This window comes from Budorcas taxicolor, chromosome 16 (assembly GCF_023091745.1).
Source record: "Budorcas taxicolor isolate Tak-1 chromosome 16, Takin1.1, whole genome shotgun sequence".
Lineage (NCBI taxonomy): Eukaryota > Metazoa > Chordata > Mammalia > Artiodactyla > Bovidae > Budorcas > Budorcas taxicolor.
The window spans coordinates 29241245-29258958 of NC_068925.1; the positions used below are offsets into that span (position 1 = coordinate 29241245).

General features: G+C 37.2%; 1 protein-coding gene across 1 annotated transcript in view; it reads left to right on the plus strand.

Moving 5' to 3' along the window:
• DNAH14 (dynein axonemal heavy chain 14) overlaps window positions 1-17714 on the plus strand; it is a 388242-nt gene that overhangs the window by 226551 nt on the left and 143977 nt on the right. The window contains exons 43-45 of the mRNA XM_052654143.1: window positions 4336-4565; window positions 9225-9341; window positions 17377-17535. Of these exons, the coding sequence (XP_052510103.1) occupies window positions 4336-4565; window positions 9225-9341; window positions 17377-17535 (506 nt within the window). The remainder of the gene's footprint in view (window positions 1-4335; window positions 4566-9224; window positions 9342-17376; window positions 17536-17714) is intronic.

The following is a 17714-nucleotide window of genomic DNA, read 5'->3' on the forward strand; positions in this document are numbered from 1 at the left end:
ATTCATTCATTTATCTACATCTTGATCATCAGCATCCTAGACCAAAAGTTTATTATTTCTTTCCTGTACTGTTGCTATAACCTCCTAAATTGTCCAGTTTTTTAGTCCATATCTGACATGACAACCACATATTATTTTTAATTTTTATTAAATAGCAAGTAGCCATAAAAGGATGTTTATAAAGTATGTGCAAGATATATATAATAATACACAAACATTCATATATACACCACTCAGTTATTTTTTAAAAGTACTGCTTTATCTTTGAAGTTCCCTAAGCAGTATATCTTTCAACTTTACATGTTTTAACTTTAGTGGAATCACTATGTTCTTCTGTGACTTGCATTTTTGTTCAAAGTTATGTCCCTCTGATTAATCCATTGTACATGTAGGGGGGGTCTTCATTCATTTTCACTGCATATTTCTTTGTGAAAATATGTCACAATTTGTCCATTCATAAGCATACGTTATGACTATTTGGTGACATCCATGTGTAATTGTCTCGTGTTGTTGGAAAAGGGTGTTGCTATGATCAGTGTGTTCTCTTGACAAAACTGTTAGTCTTTGCCCAACTCATTTTTTACTTCAAGGCCAAACTTGTCTGTTACTCCAGGTATCTCTTGACTTCCTACTTTTGCATTCTAATCCTCTGTGATGAAAGGGGCATCTTTTTTTGGTGTTAGTTATAGAAGGTCTTGTAGGACTTCATAGAACCAGTCAACTTAAGTTTCGGCATTAGTGGTTGGGCTATAGACTTGGATTACTGTGATGTTGAATGGTTTATACAACATTTTAAAGACATTATAGACAATTATTAAAGACAATGGTCTATACAGTCAGCAAAAACAAGACCTGGAGCCGACAGTGGCTCAAATCATCAGCCCTTATTGCAAAATTCAGGCTTAACCTGGGCCATTCATTCTGACCTAAATCAAATCCCTTATGATTACACAGTGAAGGTGATGAATAGATTCAAGAGCTTAGATCTGGTAGACAGAGTGCCTAAAGAACTACAGATAGAGATTCATAACATTTTACAGGATACAGTGACTAAAATCATCCAAAAAAAAGAAGAAATGCAAGAAGACACAGTGGTTGTCTACGGAGGCTTACAAATAGCTGAGAAGGCAAAAGGCAAGAGAAGAAAAGGCAAAGGGGAAAGGGAAAGATATAATTCAACTGAATGCAGAATTCTAAAGAACATCAAGGAGAGGTAAGAAGGCTTTCTTAAATGAACAATGCAGAGAAATAGAGGAAAACAATAGGATGGGAAAGACTGGAGATCTCTTCAAAAAAATTGGATCAAGAAAATTGGAGATACCAAAGGAACATTTCATGGAAGGATGAAATGAATACAGAACAGAAATGGTAAGAGCCTCACAAAAGCAGAAGAGATTAAGAAGAGGCAGCAAAACTATACAGAACTACACACACAAAAAAGGTCTTAATGACCTGGATAACCATGATGGTGTGGTCACTCACCTAGAACCAGATATCCTGGAATGTGAAGTCAAGTGGGCCCTAGGAAGCATTATTACACACAAAGCTAGTGGAGGTGACAAAATTCCAGCTAAGCTATTTAAAATCCTAAAAGATGATGCTGTTAAAGTGTTGCACTCAATATGTCAGCAAATTTGAAAAACTAAGCAGTGGCCACAGGACTGGAAAAGGTCAGTTTTCATTCCAATCCCAAAGAAAATGTTGAAGAATATTCAAACTACTGAACAATTGCAGTCATTTCACATGATAGTAAGATTATACTCAAAATGCTTCAAGCTAGGCCTCAGAAGTACATGAACTGAGAACTTCTGGATGTACAAGGTAGATTTAGAAAAGGCTGAGGAACCAGGGATCAAATTGTCAACATTCATTGAGTCATAGAGAAAACAAGGGAGTTCCAGAAAAACATCTGCTTCTGCTTCATTGATTATGCTAAACCCTTTGACTGTGTGGATCACAACAAATTGGGGAAAATTCTTCAAGAGATGGGATGGGAATATCAGACCACCTTACCTGTCTCCTGAAAGACCTGTATGCAGGTCAAGAAGCAACAGTTAGAACATTACATGGCACAACTGACTGATTCTGAATTGGAAAAGGAGTATGTCAAGGCTGTATATTGTCACCCTACTTATTTAACTTCTATGCAGAGTACATTACAAGAAATGCCAAGCTGGATTAATCACAGCTGGAATCAAGATTGGTGTGAGAAATATGAACCACCTCAGATATGCAGATGATACCACTCTAATGGTAGAAAGTGAAGAGGAACTAAAGAGTCTCTTGATGAGGCTGAAAGAGGACAGTGAAAAAGTCGGCTTAAAACTCAATGTTAAAAAAACTAAAGTCACAGCATCTGGTCCCGTCACTTCATGGCAAATAGAAGGCGAAAAAGTGGAAGAGGTGATAGATTTTCTTTTCTTGGGCTCCAAAATTACTGAGGTCAGTGACTGCAGTCATGAAATTAAAATATGTTTGCTCCTTGGAAGGAAAACTATGACAAATCTGGACAGCATATTAAAAAGCAGAGACTTCCACTTTGCTGGGAAAGATTCATATAGTCAAAGCTATCATTTTCCAGTAGCCATGTATGGATGTTAGAGTTGGACCATAAAGAAAGCTGAGTGCCAAAGAATTGATGCTTTTCAATAGTGGTGCTGGAAAAGACTCTTGAGAGTCTGTTGATCTGCAAGGAGATCAAACCAGTCAATACTGAAGGAAATCAACCCGAAGAATATTCATTGGAATGACTGGTGCTGAAGCTGAAGCTCCAATACTTTGGCCATCTAATGCAAAGAGCCTATTCACTGGAAAAGACCCTAATGATGGGAAAGATTGAAGGCAAAAAGAGAAAGGGGCAGCAGATAATGACATGGTTAGATGGCATCACCAACTCAATGGGCATGAATCTGAGCAAACTTTAGTAGTGGAGGAAAGGGGAACCTGGCGTGCTGCAGTCCCTGGGGTCACAAAGAGTCAGACACGATTTAGCATCTGAACAGCAACAACAACAACAACAAAGCGTAGGTTGTTTTTTCAATTTGTTGGTTTTTACAAATATTATTGTGATTATTATTCTTGTGTGTGTCTCCTGGTATTTATATGCAAGAGTCTGATTTTTTAAAAAACGTAAATTAGAATGTTCCTTTGTATTATGGCCATTTAATGACTTTGCATTACATTTAGAGTGGAAGGAGAAGTTTTGGCACAGCTTAAAATCCCCTGCCTATATCTCCAGACTTATCTTCTAAACTTTTCAACTAATTAGGTATGCTTCAAAGACACTGGATTTCTTTTTCAGTTCTTCAAACTTGTCGTAACCATTTCACCTCATGGTCTTCGCACATGTATATCTTCTTCTCAAAATATTCTTCCTCTTACATTTTTCAAAATTGCACTCATTCTTCAGGTCTCAGTTTAACTGTTAGTTGTTCAAAGAAGTCTTCCCTGACTCCCAAACTCTAAATTAGTTATCTCTACTAGTATTCTTCACAGTATGCTTGACTCTTTATTCTTTACACATATCGTGGTTTGGTAGTCATTTTCTTGTCTCCAAAATAAGTGATCATATTTGTTTTGTTCAGAGTAACTGAGATATAGTAGGAATTCAAAAAAATATTTGCTGAACAAACTCTTACATGTGAGGAGAAATGTCAAATAGGATTATATACATGCATTATACATTAATAATTGCCAATAAACTTCAGTGATACATTTTTAAGATTTTCATAATTTATAAGTAATTTTATGAAAACTAAATCTTGAACCATTCAAAATATCCTGAAATCAGGCCCAAATCTTTTGATTAGCCCCATCATCATTGGTGCTATCACTATGTTATTTGAGAGTCCCACAGCCCAAGATAACCTGGGTTGACCCAGACTGGAGAAGACTCTCCCCAGATTCTGCCTGCTTTTAGCCAATTTGATTTCAACGACCTATAGGACTTGTTTGAGAAGAGTACAGAGTGGATGACTATTCACTATGTCTATGTCTTTCTACATTAAATGGAGACTTACCAGATTCTCTCCCAAGAGACAGATGAACTCTTAAGTAACAAATTGACCTAAAATAAAAGTGAACATCATTTATTACCTGAAATAAAGTTTGACTACAAATCTTTTACACATGTGGTACTTCGAAAATAAAAATAGTATCAGCGTATAATTTACATAACTTATCAAAGGTAAATTATACATTAACTCTAAAACTTCCATGTTAATACTTAACTATAAAAAAATTTTAGTAACAAAATTTTGATGTGATGGCGAAATAAATTACTGGACTGCTTTCTAAAAATTTTAATCTTCACCTTTCCACATCTGCCTACCACAGGGATGAAAATGCATGGTACATGGGAAAAAATCCTATTAAATTAAAAAAAACAATTCAAAAGCTTTTTGTGTTTGCATTTACTTGGGCATTTGGAGGAACTTTACAACGTGAAGATGAACATGAAGATGATATAATATTTTATCCAAGTTCTGAACCTGATTCACCTGCAAGAGTAGCCTATGATTTTGACAATCTTGTTCGTGAATTATTTGAAGGCAATGCACAAATAGGTAAGTTCTAAGGGAAAAGTCATAATTATGCATACTTCAAAATGTTAATTTGAAACTCATCATTGGACTTATGTTTATTTAGCTCATCTGTTTAAATGTGAAGAGTAGTGGTAAAAGAGGGTTAAATAAGTACACTCTAACATCCTTAATAGGACTGTGATAACTGCACAACAAGGAGGAGGCCCAGCTCAACATCCAGTGTAGGCTCTGGCCATCACAACACCAATCACAACCCCTATCAAGGGGATAATGGTCAGCACACACCAAAGAAAGAAAAAGCAGACATTCATACTAAAAATAGCTTCTAACAAAAACTACTAGACTCATGGAGTCTACATGGGGACACTGTCACATTAAAACAGCCCTTTAAGACCACAGTACATAACTATTTCTCCTAGACTCATAGAGTCAGAGAAATATGAGTAGAATGAAGAAGCAGAGGAACCACTCCTAATTAAAAGATCAAGCTAATTCCTCTGAAAGAACAATGAAACAAGTATTTGCAGTCTACCAAATCACAAGTTCAAAAAGGAGTTAATGAAAATACTGAAAGAGTTAAGAAAGGTTATTAGTAGAAATGCAGATTACTGTAAAAGTACCTAAAACTACAAACAGAAGCCAACTAAAATTTGGAAACTCATTTTCTAATACAAAAGCTGAGCTAAAGGCAATGATGGCAAACTGTACAAAACAAAAGAATGAAAAAGTGACCTGGGAGATAGAATAATGGAAATCGCTTAGTCAGAAGAGCAAAGGGAAGAGAAACAAAAAAGAAATTAAAGCAATATATAAGCCCTATTGAATAATAGAATGCATTCCAATCTATACATAGAAAGAATACCAGAAGGATGAAAAAGAGAAAAGGGAGTTTAAAATGTATTTGAAAATATTATGGCGGACAGAACGTGGGAGGGAGACTCAAGAGGAAGGGAACGTATGTACACCTATGGTTAATTCATGTTGATGTATGGCAGAAATCAAACCAATGTTGTAAACCAATCACCAATCACTGAAAAATAAAGTTCTTTTTAAAAAAGTATAAAATAACTTTTAAAAAGAGATTATGGCTGAAAACTTTACAAATCTGAAGAAGGATATAGATATACAGATATAAGAAACCCACATTAGGGCAAAGGACACACATAGATTCAAAATGATGGGATGAAAAAGTATATTTTATGAAAACTGAAATGTCAAGCAGAGATAGCAATATTCATATAAGACAAAATAAACTGTTTTTAAAAGGCCATAAAGATAAATAAGGACATTATATAGTGATAAAACGATCAGTGCAAGAAGAGAATATTACAGTCATTAACATATGTGCACCCCAAATAGCACCCACAGAAATCAAATAAGCGTTAGCAAAAATAAAGGGAGAAACTGACAGAAATGCAATAATAGTAGGAGATATGAATGCCCTGTCATGCCAGTGGACAGAGATCTTCCAGACAGAAAATCAATAAAGTAATGGAGATAATAAATGATAAAATAAAACAGACTTAATTGATATTCTCAGGACATTACATGCAGAAAAACCAGAATACATAGTCTTTTCAAGTGCACATGGAACGTTCTCTAGGGGTGACCATATACTTGGACACAAAACAAGCTTCAGCAAATTCAAGAGGATAAAAATTATTTCAAGCATATTTGCTGACCACATATCATGAAAATATTAGAAATTAATCACACAAGGAAAAATGAGCAAAAGAATGATTACATTGAGGCAAAACAAAATGCTACTACAAAGCCAATGGATCTATAATGAAATCAAAGAGGAAATTAAAAAATACTTTGAGGTAAGTGGTAATGAAAACACTACTATAAAAAACCTATTGGGTTCAGCAAAAGCAGTTCATAGAGGAAGATGCATAGTGATATAGGTCTTCTCAAAAAAGAAGAAAAATCTCAAACAAACTAACCTATCATCTAAAATAATTAGAAAAAGATCAAACCAAATCTAACGTCAGCAAAAAGAAGGAAATAAAAATCGTACAGTAAGTGAATAAAATGGAGATTAGAAAAGCAGTAATAAAACATCACCAAAACCAAGAGCTGGTTCTTTGAAAGAGTAAACAAACATCAGTAAACCTCTGGCCAATCTCACGAAGAAGAAAAGAGATAGGGCCCAAATAAACAAAATAAGAAATTACAGAGGAGAAATAACAACTGACAACAACAACAACAAAACCATAAGGGAATACTGTGAACAATTATTTGCCAACAATGACCCAGACAACCACCTAGAGCCAGACATCCTGGAATGTGAAGTCAAGTGGGCCTTAGGAAACATCACTATGAACAAAACTAGTGGAGGTGATGCAATTCCAGTTGAGCTATTTCAAATCCTAAAAGATGATGCTGTGAAAGTGCTGCACTCAACATACCAGCAATATGGAAAACTCAGCAGAGGCCACAGAACTGGAAAAGGTCAGTTTTCATCCCAGTCCCAGAGAAAGACAATACCATAGACTTCTCAAACTACTGCACTGTTGCACTCATGTCACACGCTAGCAAAGTGAGGCTCAAAATTCTCCAAGCCAGGCTTCAGCAATACATGAACTGTGAACTTCCAGATGTTCAAGCTGGATTTAGAAAAGGCAGAGGAACCAGAGATCAAATTGCCAACATCCGATGGATCATCGAAAAAACAAGAGAGTTCCAGAAAAACATCTTAAAACATCTCTAAAACTTCTGTTTTATTGACTATGCCAAAGCCTTTGACTTTGTGGATCACAACAAACTGTGGAAAATTCTGAAAGAGATGGGAATACCAGATTACCTGACCTGTCTCCTGAGAAATCTGTATGCAGGTCAAGAAGCAACAGTTAGAATTGGACATGAAACAGCCGACTGGTTCCAAATCGGGAAAGGAGTACATCAAGGCTGTATATTGTCACCCTGCTTGTTTAGGTTAGGGCTTTTCGCGTGGTAGCTATCCCACAGTCTGGTTTGCTAGCCCAAGATTGTTCCCTCAGATTGCCCTCAGGGCATTCAGGCCCGGTCCCTACTCTAAGCAATGCAGCCCACGCCTCCCTGCCCAGCCCCCGCTTACTAGTGGCGGGTGCAGGCATCTGCACTGCTTCTCTGCTGGGGGAGTTATCATTGGGCACATAATCTGTGGGGTTTAATTATTTATTTATTTTTCCTCCCAGTTATGTTGCCCTCTGTGGTTCGAAGGCTCGCCACAGACTCCAGACTCGGCAGTGAGAGTGTTTCCTGGTGTTTGGAAACTTCTCTCTTTTTAAGACTCCCTTCCCGGGACTGAGCTCCATCCCTACCTCTTTTGTCTCTCTTTTTGTCTTTTACATTTTTTCCTACCTGCTTTCAAAGACAATGGGCTGCTTTTCTGGATGCCTGATGTCCTCTGCTGGCATTCAGAAGTTGTTTTGTGGAATTTACTCAGCGTTTAAATGTTCTTTTGATGAATTTGTGGGGGAGAAAGTGGTCTCCCCATCCTATTCCTCCGCCATCTTAGGACTGCCTCCCCTGCTTGTTTAACTTATATGGACTGGATGAAGCACAAGCTGGAATCAAGATTGCTGGGAAGAATATGAACAATCTCAGATATGCAGACAAAACCATTCTAATGGCAGAAAGTGAAGAAGAACTAAAGAGCCTCTTGGTGAAAGTGAAGGAGGAGAGTGAAAAAGTTGGCTTAAAACTCAACATTCAGAAAACTAAGATCACAGCAATTGATCTCATCGCTTCATGACAAATAGATGGGGAACAATGGAAACAGTGAGAGACTTTATTAGGGGGGCTCTAAAATCACTGCAGATGGTGACTTGAGCCATGAAATTAAAAGACGCTTGCTCCTTGGAAGAAAAGTTATGACCAACCTAGACAGCATATTAAAAAGCAGAGACATTACTTTGCCAACAAAGGTCCGTCTAGTCAAGGCTTTGGTTCCTGCAGTATTCATGTATGGATGTGAGAGTTGGACTATAAAGAAAGCTGTGCACCGAAGAATTGATCCTTTCAAATTGTGGTGCTGGAGAAGACTCTTGAGAGTCCCTTGGACTGCAAGGATATCCAACCAGTCCATCCTAAAGAAAATCAGTCTTGAATATTCATTGGAAGGAGTGATTCTGAAGTTGAAATTCCAGTACTTTGGCCACCTGTTGCGAAGAACTGACTCATTTGAAAAGACCCTGATGCTGGGAAAGATTGAAGGCAGGAGGAGAAGGGGATGACAGAGGATGAGATGGCTGGATGGCATCACTGACTCAATGGACATGTGTTTGAGTAAACTCCAGGAGTTGGTGATGGACAGGGAGGCCTGGCATGCTGCAGTCCATGGAGTTGCAAAGAGTCGGACATGACTGAGTGGCTGAACTGAACTGAACTGAACTGAATAATATACAGTACATGATAATAATCAGAACTTCTGGGTAAGATTTCAAACAATATCAGATAATGAATGATTCCTCTTACTTTCTGGATCCAAAATAAGTCAGAGATAATAAAGCTTTGCTTTTATACAATTGAAGAGTAGAAGGAAAAATGATAAGCCTGTTTTATGTGTTTGGTTATACCTTTAATGAAGAATTATTATTTCTGACCAAACAATCACATCTCTCAGATAGAGATCATATTCTTCATTAAACATTCCGTGCATGAGACTCTTTATTTATTTATCATTTTCAAATGTAGGTATCAACCTTCCAAATGGTGAACATTCTATCTTTGGGTATTTTGTGGATATACAGCAATGTGAATTTATACCATGGTCAGAATTACTTCCTAATGTTCAGACACTAGTACAAAGAGGTAAGAATTATTTTAAGAGCCATGCTCTAACTTCTATAAATTATTGATATTATTTTATATATGAAAGTGGTTATATCAGCAACTTTGAGGACTGACATATTCCAAGTCTGTCCAGGAACTCATTTGGATCTGTTCCAAGATAGTCTTTAAAAAATAACCTTTGAATATTGCTTTCTGAGCAAGTTTAAATGTATTAGTATTTGATTGAGACCGTTGTACATTTTTAAATTTTAGTTCACTAAAAATCTTGCTAGTGGAAGTGCTCAATATTTTAATTAGCATGATTATTGAAAGGAAAAAGGGAAAGAACCTCTTCTAAAACAAGTAAAACATATATGTAGCAACTCGATTGCAAAGGAACTTGCCAATTAAATAATCATAGTTGGACAAATATGCGTATGTGCTAAATCATTTTTATTCTCAATCTTCTTCTATGTATAGAAGAAAAATAACAGAAAATTGTTGTATTTCGAGAGTTTAGTTGAAATCGAGGCAGGAGCTTAATATGGACTAATATGCTTCATGTAGATTTCTTGCAAATATAAAAAATTCATGAATGCTAATTGAATTTAATTACTTTGAGATGAGCTTTCTCTCATAGAGAGTTTCAAAATTTAGTTATAAGATTTTTTGACAGAAAACAACCAGAAATCTCAGAAACATGAAGCATTCAGAAAATTCTAAATCTAAATTAATTTCTTTGGAAATAACAAAGTTTTAGTATACAGTATTTACCACAGTATTACAGTTATTTGAAGCCCCAACTGTGTATCATCTGGTAATGCTAGTATTGGTCATTTTTATCCTTAGTTTTCAGCATGAAAAAACTGAACTATCAATGCCCATAACTCAGTGTCTTAGTGTACCATTCCACCCTTACGGGAAACTATAGAGGTGTTTTCTCCAAATCTAAGAACAACAGACTGGTTCCAAATAGGAAAAGGAGTACATCAAGGCTGTATATTGTCACCCTGCTTATTTAACTTACATGCAGAGTACATCATGAGAAACTCTGGACTGGAAGAAACACAAGCTGGAATCAAGATTGCCAGGAGAAATATCAATAACCTCAGATATGCAGATGACACCAGCCTTATGGCAGAAAGGGAAGAGGAACTAAAAAGCCTCTTGATGAAAGTGAAAGAGGAGAGTGAAAAAGTTGGCTTAAAGCTCAACATTCAGAAAACGAAGATCATGGCATCTGGTCCCATCACTTCATGGGAAATAGACGGGGAAACAGTAGAAACAGTGTCAGACTTTATTTTGGGGGGCTCCAAAATCACTGCAGATGGTGACTGCAGCCATAAAATTAAAAGACGCTTACTCCTTGGAAGAAAGGTTATGAGCAACCTAGATAGTATATTCAAAAGCAGAGACATTACTTTGCCGACTAAGGTCCATCTAGTCAAGGCTATGGTTTTTCCTGTGGTCATGTCTGGATGTGAGAGTTGGACTGTGAAGAAGGCTGAGCGCCGAAGAATTGATGCTTTTGAACTGCGGTGTTGGAGAAGACTCTTGAGAGTCCCTTGGACTGCAAGGAGATCCAACCAGTCCATTCTGAAGAAGATCAGCCCTGGGATTTCTTTGGAAGGAAAGATGCTAAAGCTGAAGCTCCAGTACTTTGGCCACCTTATGCAAAGAGTTGACTCATTGGAAAAGACTCTGATGCTGGGAGGGATTGGGAGCAGGAGGAGTAGGGGACGACTGAGGATGAGATGGCTGGATGGCATCACGGACTCAATGGACGTGAGTCTGGGTGAACTCCAAGAGATGGTGATGGACAGGAAGGCCTGGTGTGCTGCAATTCATGAGGGTCGCAAGATGTTGGTTTCTCTAAATCACACAGACAAAGTCGGCTCCTTTCTGGGTAAAATCTGTTTTTAACAAGGCTTGGTTGTCTAGTTATTCGCACCAGGATTTGATACTGTTTAAAGTTTCCAGTTTTCCATGATGTCCACACAAAACCAATTTTGTGGGGTTGCAAAGAATCGGACATGACTGAGTGACTGAAATGAACTGAACTGAACTGAAGACATTACTTCCTCTGGCCCCAACTTACACTAATTGTAGGCAAGGGTTTAGGAGAAACTCAAACTCTCCAAGCTTTCAGACCCAAACTCATAACAGTAATCTTAGTATCACAGTATCATTTTTGATTCACCACTATATAATGCAAATCAGAAGTCCTGGTGTCACATCAGGCTACTCTGGTCTGTGGGAAGATAGCAAGTTCCAGGGTCAGGAGCACTGTAAACCCATTAGATCCAATCTGTTGAATGAAGAACAGCTTGATTTGGTTCTTGCAGAGAGGTCACTGCAGATCTTGGTGGCAAGGAGCACACTCCAAGTACATAAAGACAATGGACAGAAGTTCCAAGACTTCTCTCTTCAGAGAAGCTTTGCCACCTCCCTTTTTAAACTATTAATTTTGCTCTGGAAGGACCGATGCTGAAGCTGGAGCTCCAATACTTTGGCCACCTAATGCAAAGAGCCTACTCATTGGAAAAGATCTTGATGCTGGGAAAGATTGAAGGAAAAAGGAGAAGGGGGCAGCAGAGGATGAGATTATTAGATAGCATCACCAGTTCAACGGACATGAATCTGAGCAAATTCTGGGAGATAGTGAATGAAAGGGGAGCCTGGCATGCTGCAGTCCGTGAGGTTGCAAAGACTCGGACATAACTTAGCACCTGAACAACAACAATAACAACAAATATATATACGTGAAAGTATAGGTACAATTATGTATTAAAATATGATATAGGATCAGTTTATTATGTATAAATTAAATAATATCATGCATCAATTTTAATCTAAAATAAAAGACTAAATATTTAACATCATCAATTCATAACATTTAAGGATATCGATATCATTTTTCCCATGGTAACCCATAGTATAAAAGATTGTTTGAGCATCACACTTCAAAAATTACCTTTTATGATTAAAGTTTTTTTCCCAAAAGCATTTTTTGTTTGAAAAGAGTACCCCTAATCTGTAGTCTTTTCATACTGATTATGATGTTCTCGAGGCAAGAATGCTGGAGTGGTTTACCATTCCTTTAAGACCTTCAAGAACTAACATCAAAAATAGATGTCCTTTTCATCATAGGGGATTGGAATGCAAAACTAAGAAGTCAAGAGATACCTGGAGTAACAGGCAAGTTTGGCCTTGGAGTTCAAAGTGAAGCAGGGCAAAGGCTAATAGAGTTTTGTGAAGAGAACACACTGGTCATAGCAAACACCTTTCAACAATGTGAGAGATGACAATAATCATACTGATTATATTCTTTGCAGCTGAAGATAGAGAAGCTCCATATGGTCAGCAAAAATAAGACCTGGAGCTGACTGTGGCTCAGATTATGAACTCCTCATTCCATACTCAGGCTTAAATTGAATAAAGTAGGGGAAACCACTAGGTCATTCAGATATGACCTAAATCAAATCCCTTATGTTTATACAGTGGAGGAGATGAATAGATTCAAGGGATTAGATTAGGGAGACAGTGTGCCTGAAGAACTGTGAACAGAGGTTCATAACATTGCACAGGAGGTGGTGACCAAAGCCATCCTAAAGAAAAAGAAATTCAAGAAGGCAAAGTGTTTGTCTGAGGAGGAAAGAAGCAAAAAAAAAGGGAAAAAGGAAAAGGTGTACCTAGCTGAATGCAGAGTTCCAGAGAATAGCAAGGAGAGATAAGAAGGCCTTCTTATGTGAACAGTGCAAAGAAATAAAGGAAAACAATAGAATGGGAATGATATAGTGGGAAAGAATAGAGAGCTCTTCAAGAAAGTTAGAGATACCAAGGGGACATTTTATGCAAGGATGGGCACAAGAAAGGACAGAAACATCAAGGACCTAACAGAAGCAGAAGAGATTATGAAGACGTGGCAAGAATATACAGAAAAACTTTACCAAAAAAAGGTCTTAATGATCCAGATAACCACGATGGTGTGGTCACTCACCTAGAGCCAAACATCCTGGAATATGAAGTCAAGCGGGCCTTAGGAAGCATTACTACACACAAAGCTAGTGGAGGTGACAGAATTCCAGCTAAGCTATTTAAAATCCTAAAAGATGATTCTGTTAAAGTGCTACACTCAATATGTCAGCAAATTTGGAAATGACTGCAAGACTGGAAAAGGTCAGTTTTCATTCCAGTCCCAAAGAAGGGCAATGCCAAAGAATGTTCAAACCCATACAACTGCACTAATTTCACATGCTAGCAAGATAATTCTCAAGTACTTCAATCCAGGCCTCAGTAGTGCGTGAACCGAGAACTTTCAGACGTACACGCTGGATTTTTAAAAGGCAGAGGAACCAGAGATCAAATTGCCAACATTTGTGGGATCACAGCAAAAGCAAACGAATTCCAGAAAAACATGTACTTCTGCTTCATTGACTATGCTAAAGCCTTTGACTGTGTGGATCACAACAAACTGTGGAAAATTTTGAAAGAGATGGGAATCTGTTACCACCAGACCACCTTACCTGCCTCCTGAGAAATCTGTATTCAAGTCAAGAAGCAACAATTAGAACTGGATGTGGAGCAACCGACTGGTTCCAAATTGGGAAAGGAGTACATCAGGCTGTATATTGTCACTCTGTTTATTTAACTTATATGCAGAGTACATCATGCAAAATACCAGGCTGAATGAACCACAAGTTGGAATCAACATTGCCAGGGGAAATATGAACAATCTCAGATATGCAGATGATGCGATTCTAATGGCAGAAAGTGAAGAGGAACTAAAGAGTCTCTTGATGAGGGTGAAAGAAGAGAGTGAAAAAGCTGGCTTAAAACTCAACATTCAAAAAACTAAGATCATGGCTTCCAGTCTCACCACTTCATGGCAAATAAAAGGGGAAAAAGTGGAAACAGTGACAGATTTTATTTTCTTGGGCTCCCAAATCACTGTAAACAGTGATTGCAGCCATGAAATTAAAAGTCGCTTGCTCCTTGAAAGGAAAGCTATGACAAACCAAGAAAGCATATTAAAAAGCAGAGACATCACTTTGCCAACAAAGGTCCATATAGTCAAAGCTATGGTTTTTCCAGCAGTCATGTATGGATGTGAGAGTTAGACCATAAAGAAGGTTGGGCACAAGAATTGATGGTTTTGAACTGCGGGGCTGAAGAAGACTCTTGAGAGTCCCTTGCTCAACAAGATCAAACCAATCAATACTAAAGGAAATCAACCCTGAATATTCATTGGAAAGACTGTTGCTGAAGCTGAAGCTCCAATACTTTGGCCACCTGATGCGAAGAACCAGCTGATTGGAAAAGACTCTGATGCTGGGAAAGATTGAAGGCAGGAGGAGACGGGAGCAACAGAGGATGAGATGGTTGGATGGCATGATTAACACAATGGACATGAGTTTGAGCAAACTCCAGGAGATAGTGAAGGACAAGGAAGCCTGGTGTGCTGCAGTCCCTGGGGTTGCAGACAGTGAGACATGACTTAGCAACTGCAACAACAAATCTGTGGTCACCAGGGATGTATTCTGAAGCTCAACATTCATTAATATTCAATAAATACATATTCATTTTTATTAATAAAGCAATTTCCAGTGAATCCTGAGTGGGGATATAGGAAAACATATTATGTTTCCTTCTTCAATAATAAGATGGAATAATAGGACTTTGATGGTGGTAAAGTTAATTAGTAATATTAGACAATTTGGGACTATTATGCTAAGTTGATCCCACTTTTCTTTCCATATTCCTCTTATGTTAATTCCCTGTGTGGCGTGAACTGCTTCTTGTCAATCATCTCCATGCTTTCCTGTCTCTCTGTGAATAAAGTATTCATGTGGTCAATTGGTTTTCCAATTAAACCTTCCTTGTAGCTAAATGTGGCCATGTAACCCAGTTCTAGACAATGAAATGTGAACAGAAGTGAACAGTGGCACAAGGAGAGGGTGGGATGAATTGAGAAAATAGCCTTGAAACATGTACATTATCGTGTGTAAAAGAGATAGCTAGTAGAATGATGCTACATAATACAGGGAGCTCAGCCCAGAGCTCTGTGACGACCGAGAAGGGTGAGATGGGAGGAAGTGGGAGGGAGGTGCAAGAGGGAGGGAAGATATATATACTTAGGGCTAATTTGTGTCGTTGTACAGCAGAGACCAAGACAACATTGTGAAGCAATTATCCTCCAATTTAAAAAAGAAAAGAATGTATTAATATTAATGTTTTCTGAGTTGCAAATTCTGGCTTCTGAGTTGCAAATATGGTGGCAGGACCTAAAATAACCATCTGGGACCTAAACATGGGAAGTGCTTGTTAACAATGGCAGAAAAAGGATGAAAGAAGCCAAGTGTGGGTTCCTGATACTGTAGTGCTTACATATAAGCCCTGGACTGTTTTGTAAGAGAAGAACAAAATTCCACCTTTGAAACACCATTGTTATATTTGTATCCTTACTAGAGCAGAAAGAACTAGTAAAATAATTAATATAGATTTTAGTACCTATAAATAAGGCAGTAACTTGAAAAAAATCGTGATACCTGGTGCTAACTTAAAAATCAGATGTTGGCAGCAAAGACTCAGTGTAGAAGTCTTGCTTGAATGCTCATGACCCCTGTTATGCCATGGCTAACCACTTGGCAAAACTGCTACCTGTCATATCTTGGGAGCAAATCACATGCTTACCAAACCTGTTGTTCAGCCATTAAGTCGTGTATTACAAAGGCTAATTTTTTTAATATGTAAGTAGCTTCTACAGTTCAAAATAAAAGACCAGTTGCCCATTTTCTATGAAAAAAATGGATAAAGATTATAAATAAATAGTTCATAGAAAAACAAATGGCTCATAATAGTTGACTCATAATAAATGCAAGATAAACTAGAATTAGATACATTTTTTTCACCTATAATATTGATGAGGATCAAAAAGTTTGATACTTTTGGCAAAGGGGTAAGGCCTCAAAGACTTTCAAACATTAGAGGACAATTTGTCAATATCTATTGAAATTATAAATCATATGTAATTTTATAGTGACCCAGCAACTCTACTTATAAGAAATTATTTGACATATGTCCAAAAATGACATAAATTTAACTTTATTTGTAATAGCAAAAGATTGGAAACACCATAAATATCTATCACTGGAGCACTGGTGAATATTTTATTATACATTCATTAAATGCAATGTTAATCAGAAAAAAGTCTTTAAGGTTATAAAAGGATCTCTAAAATTACACTAAACTTTTTAAAAATTGCAGAACAGTATCCACATATTGGGAATTAGGTAACTAGGACATAGAGAAAGAGAATGAGACCATGTATGCATACCTTTGCATACCATAGTTTTGAATTGTGTACCACGTGAATGTATTAATTTTTAATTTAAAAAGGAGTAAAATGAAAGATGAGGAAGTGAGGCTATGTAGTATTTAACCCTTTTGAGAGTTTTGGCTGCATAATAGGAGGCTATGGGATCAAGAGAGATTTGGTTTCGTTTGGGGTGTGTGTGTGTGTGTGCGCGTGTGCATTTTATTTCACATGAAATTGGCCACATTCACCTGATTTTTAAGAAAAATATCAATTTCATATGGTTCAATCACTAAAAAGATTGGCGATACTAGCACATATATGTTTATACAATGGAAAATTCCAATAGAAAGGACAGACTGATAGTGATGAGGGGGAAGAATTACCAAAGAAGTGATGTTCTTAAAAAAAGGATTGCAGGAGTCTTTGGCAGGAGAGTTACTTTCATTTTTACTGGAGGGAAAGTAGACACTTACGTTGCATATGAGGGCATTTGAGTATGTTTGGTGGTAGAAAATCAGAGTTTGTATGTGGTGGACTTAAAAATGTGTGTTATGAGTCCACCAGCCTAAAGTATGAATGAAAGGGAAATTTTCTGAGATCAGCAGAGGCACCCAGGCACTTGCAGCAATAGTGGCTTATATGTATAAATTTAAATTGTTTTATAATGTACAGACTTTTCCAGAAAGCATTTAGTATCTAAAAGATGGAAATAACATTTATTTATAGGTCATTTAAAACTTAAAAAAATTTTAACAGGAACTTCAATACTAACTGATCCTCAAGGATCCAGTGAAAACCTTTTGAAGATAACAGAATGTGGAGAGAGCATTAATTATATTGCTACCAGAGACACAACATGCCTTTCTTTTCTTGTAAGCCTTCTTTTAAAGAATTCCTGCCCAGTACTTCTCACAGGTATTAAAAATATTTAAATATAATTTCAGAGTTAGGAAGAGCATAATCATTATGTAGTCCAAATATTTTATTTTACAAGTGGGGAAAAATATGCCCTGAAAAGATTTAGTACCTCTTTCAATATACATTCTTACTAACAATGTATGAATTCCCATTTCCTCAGGTTTGCCAATTTTTGC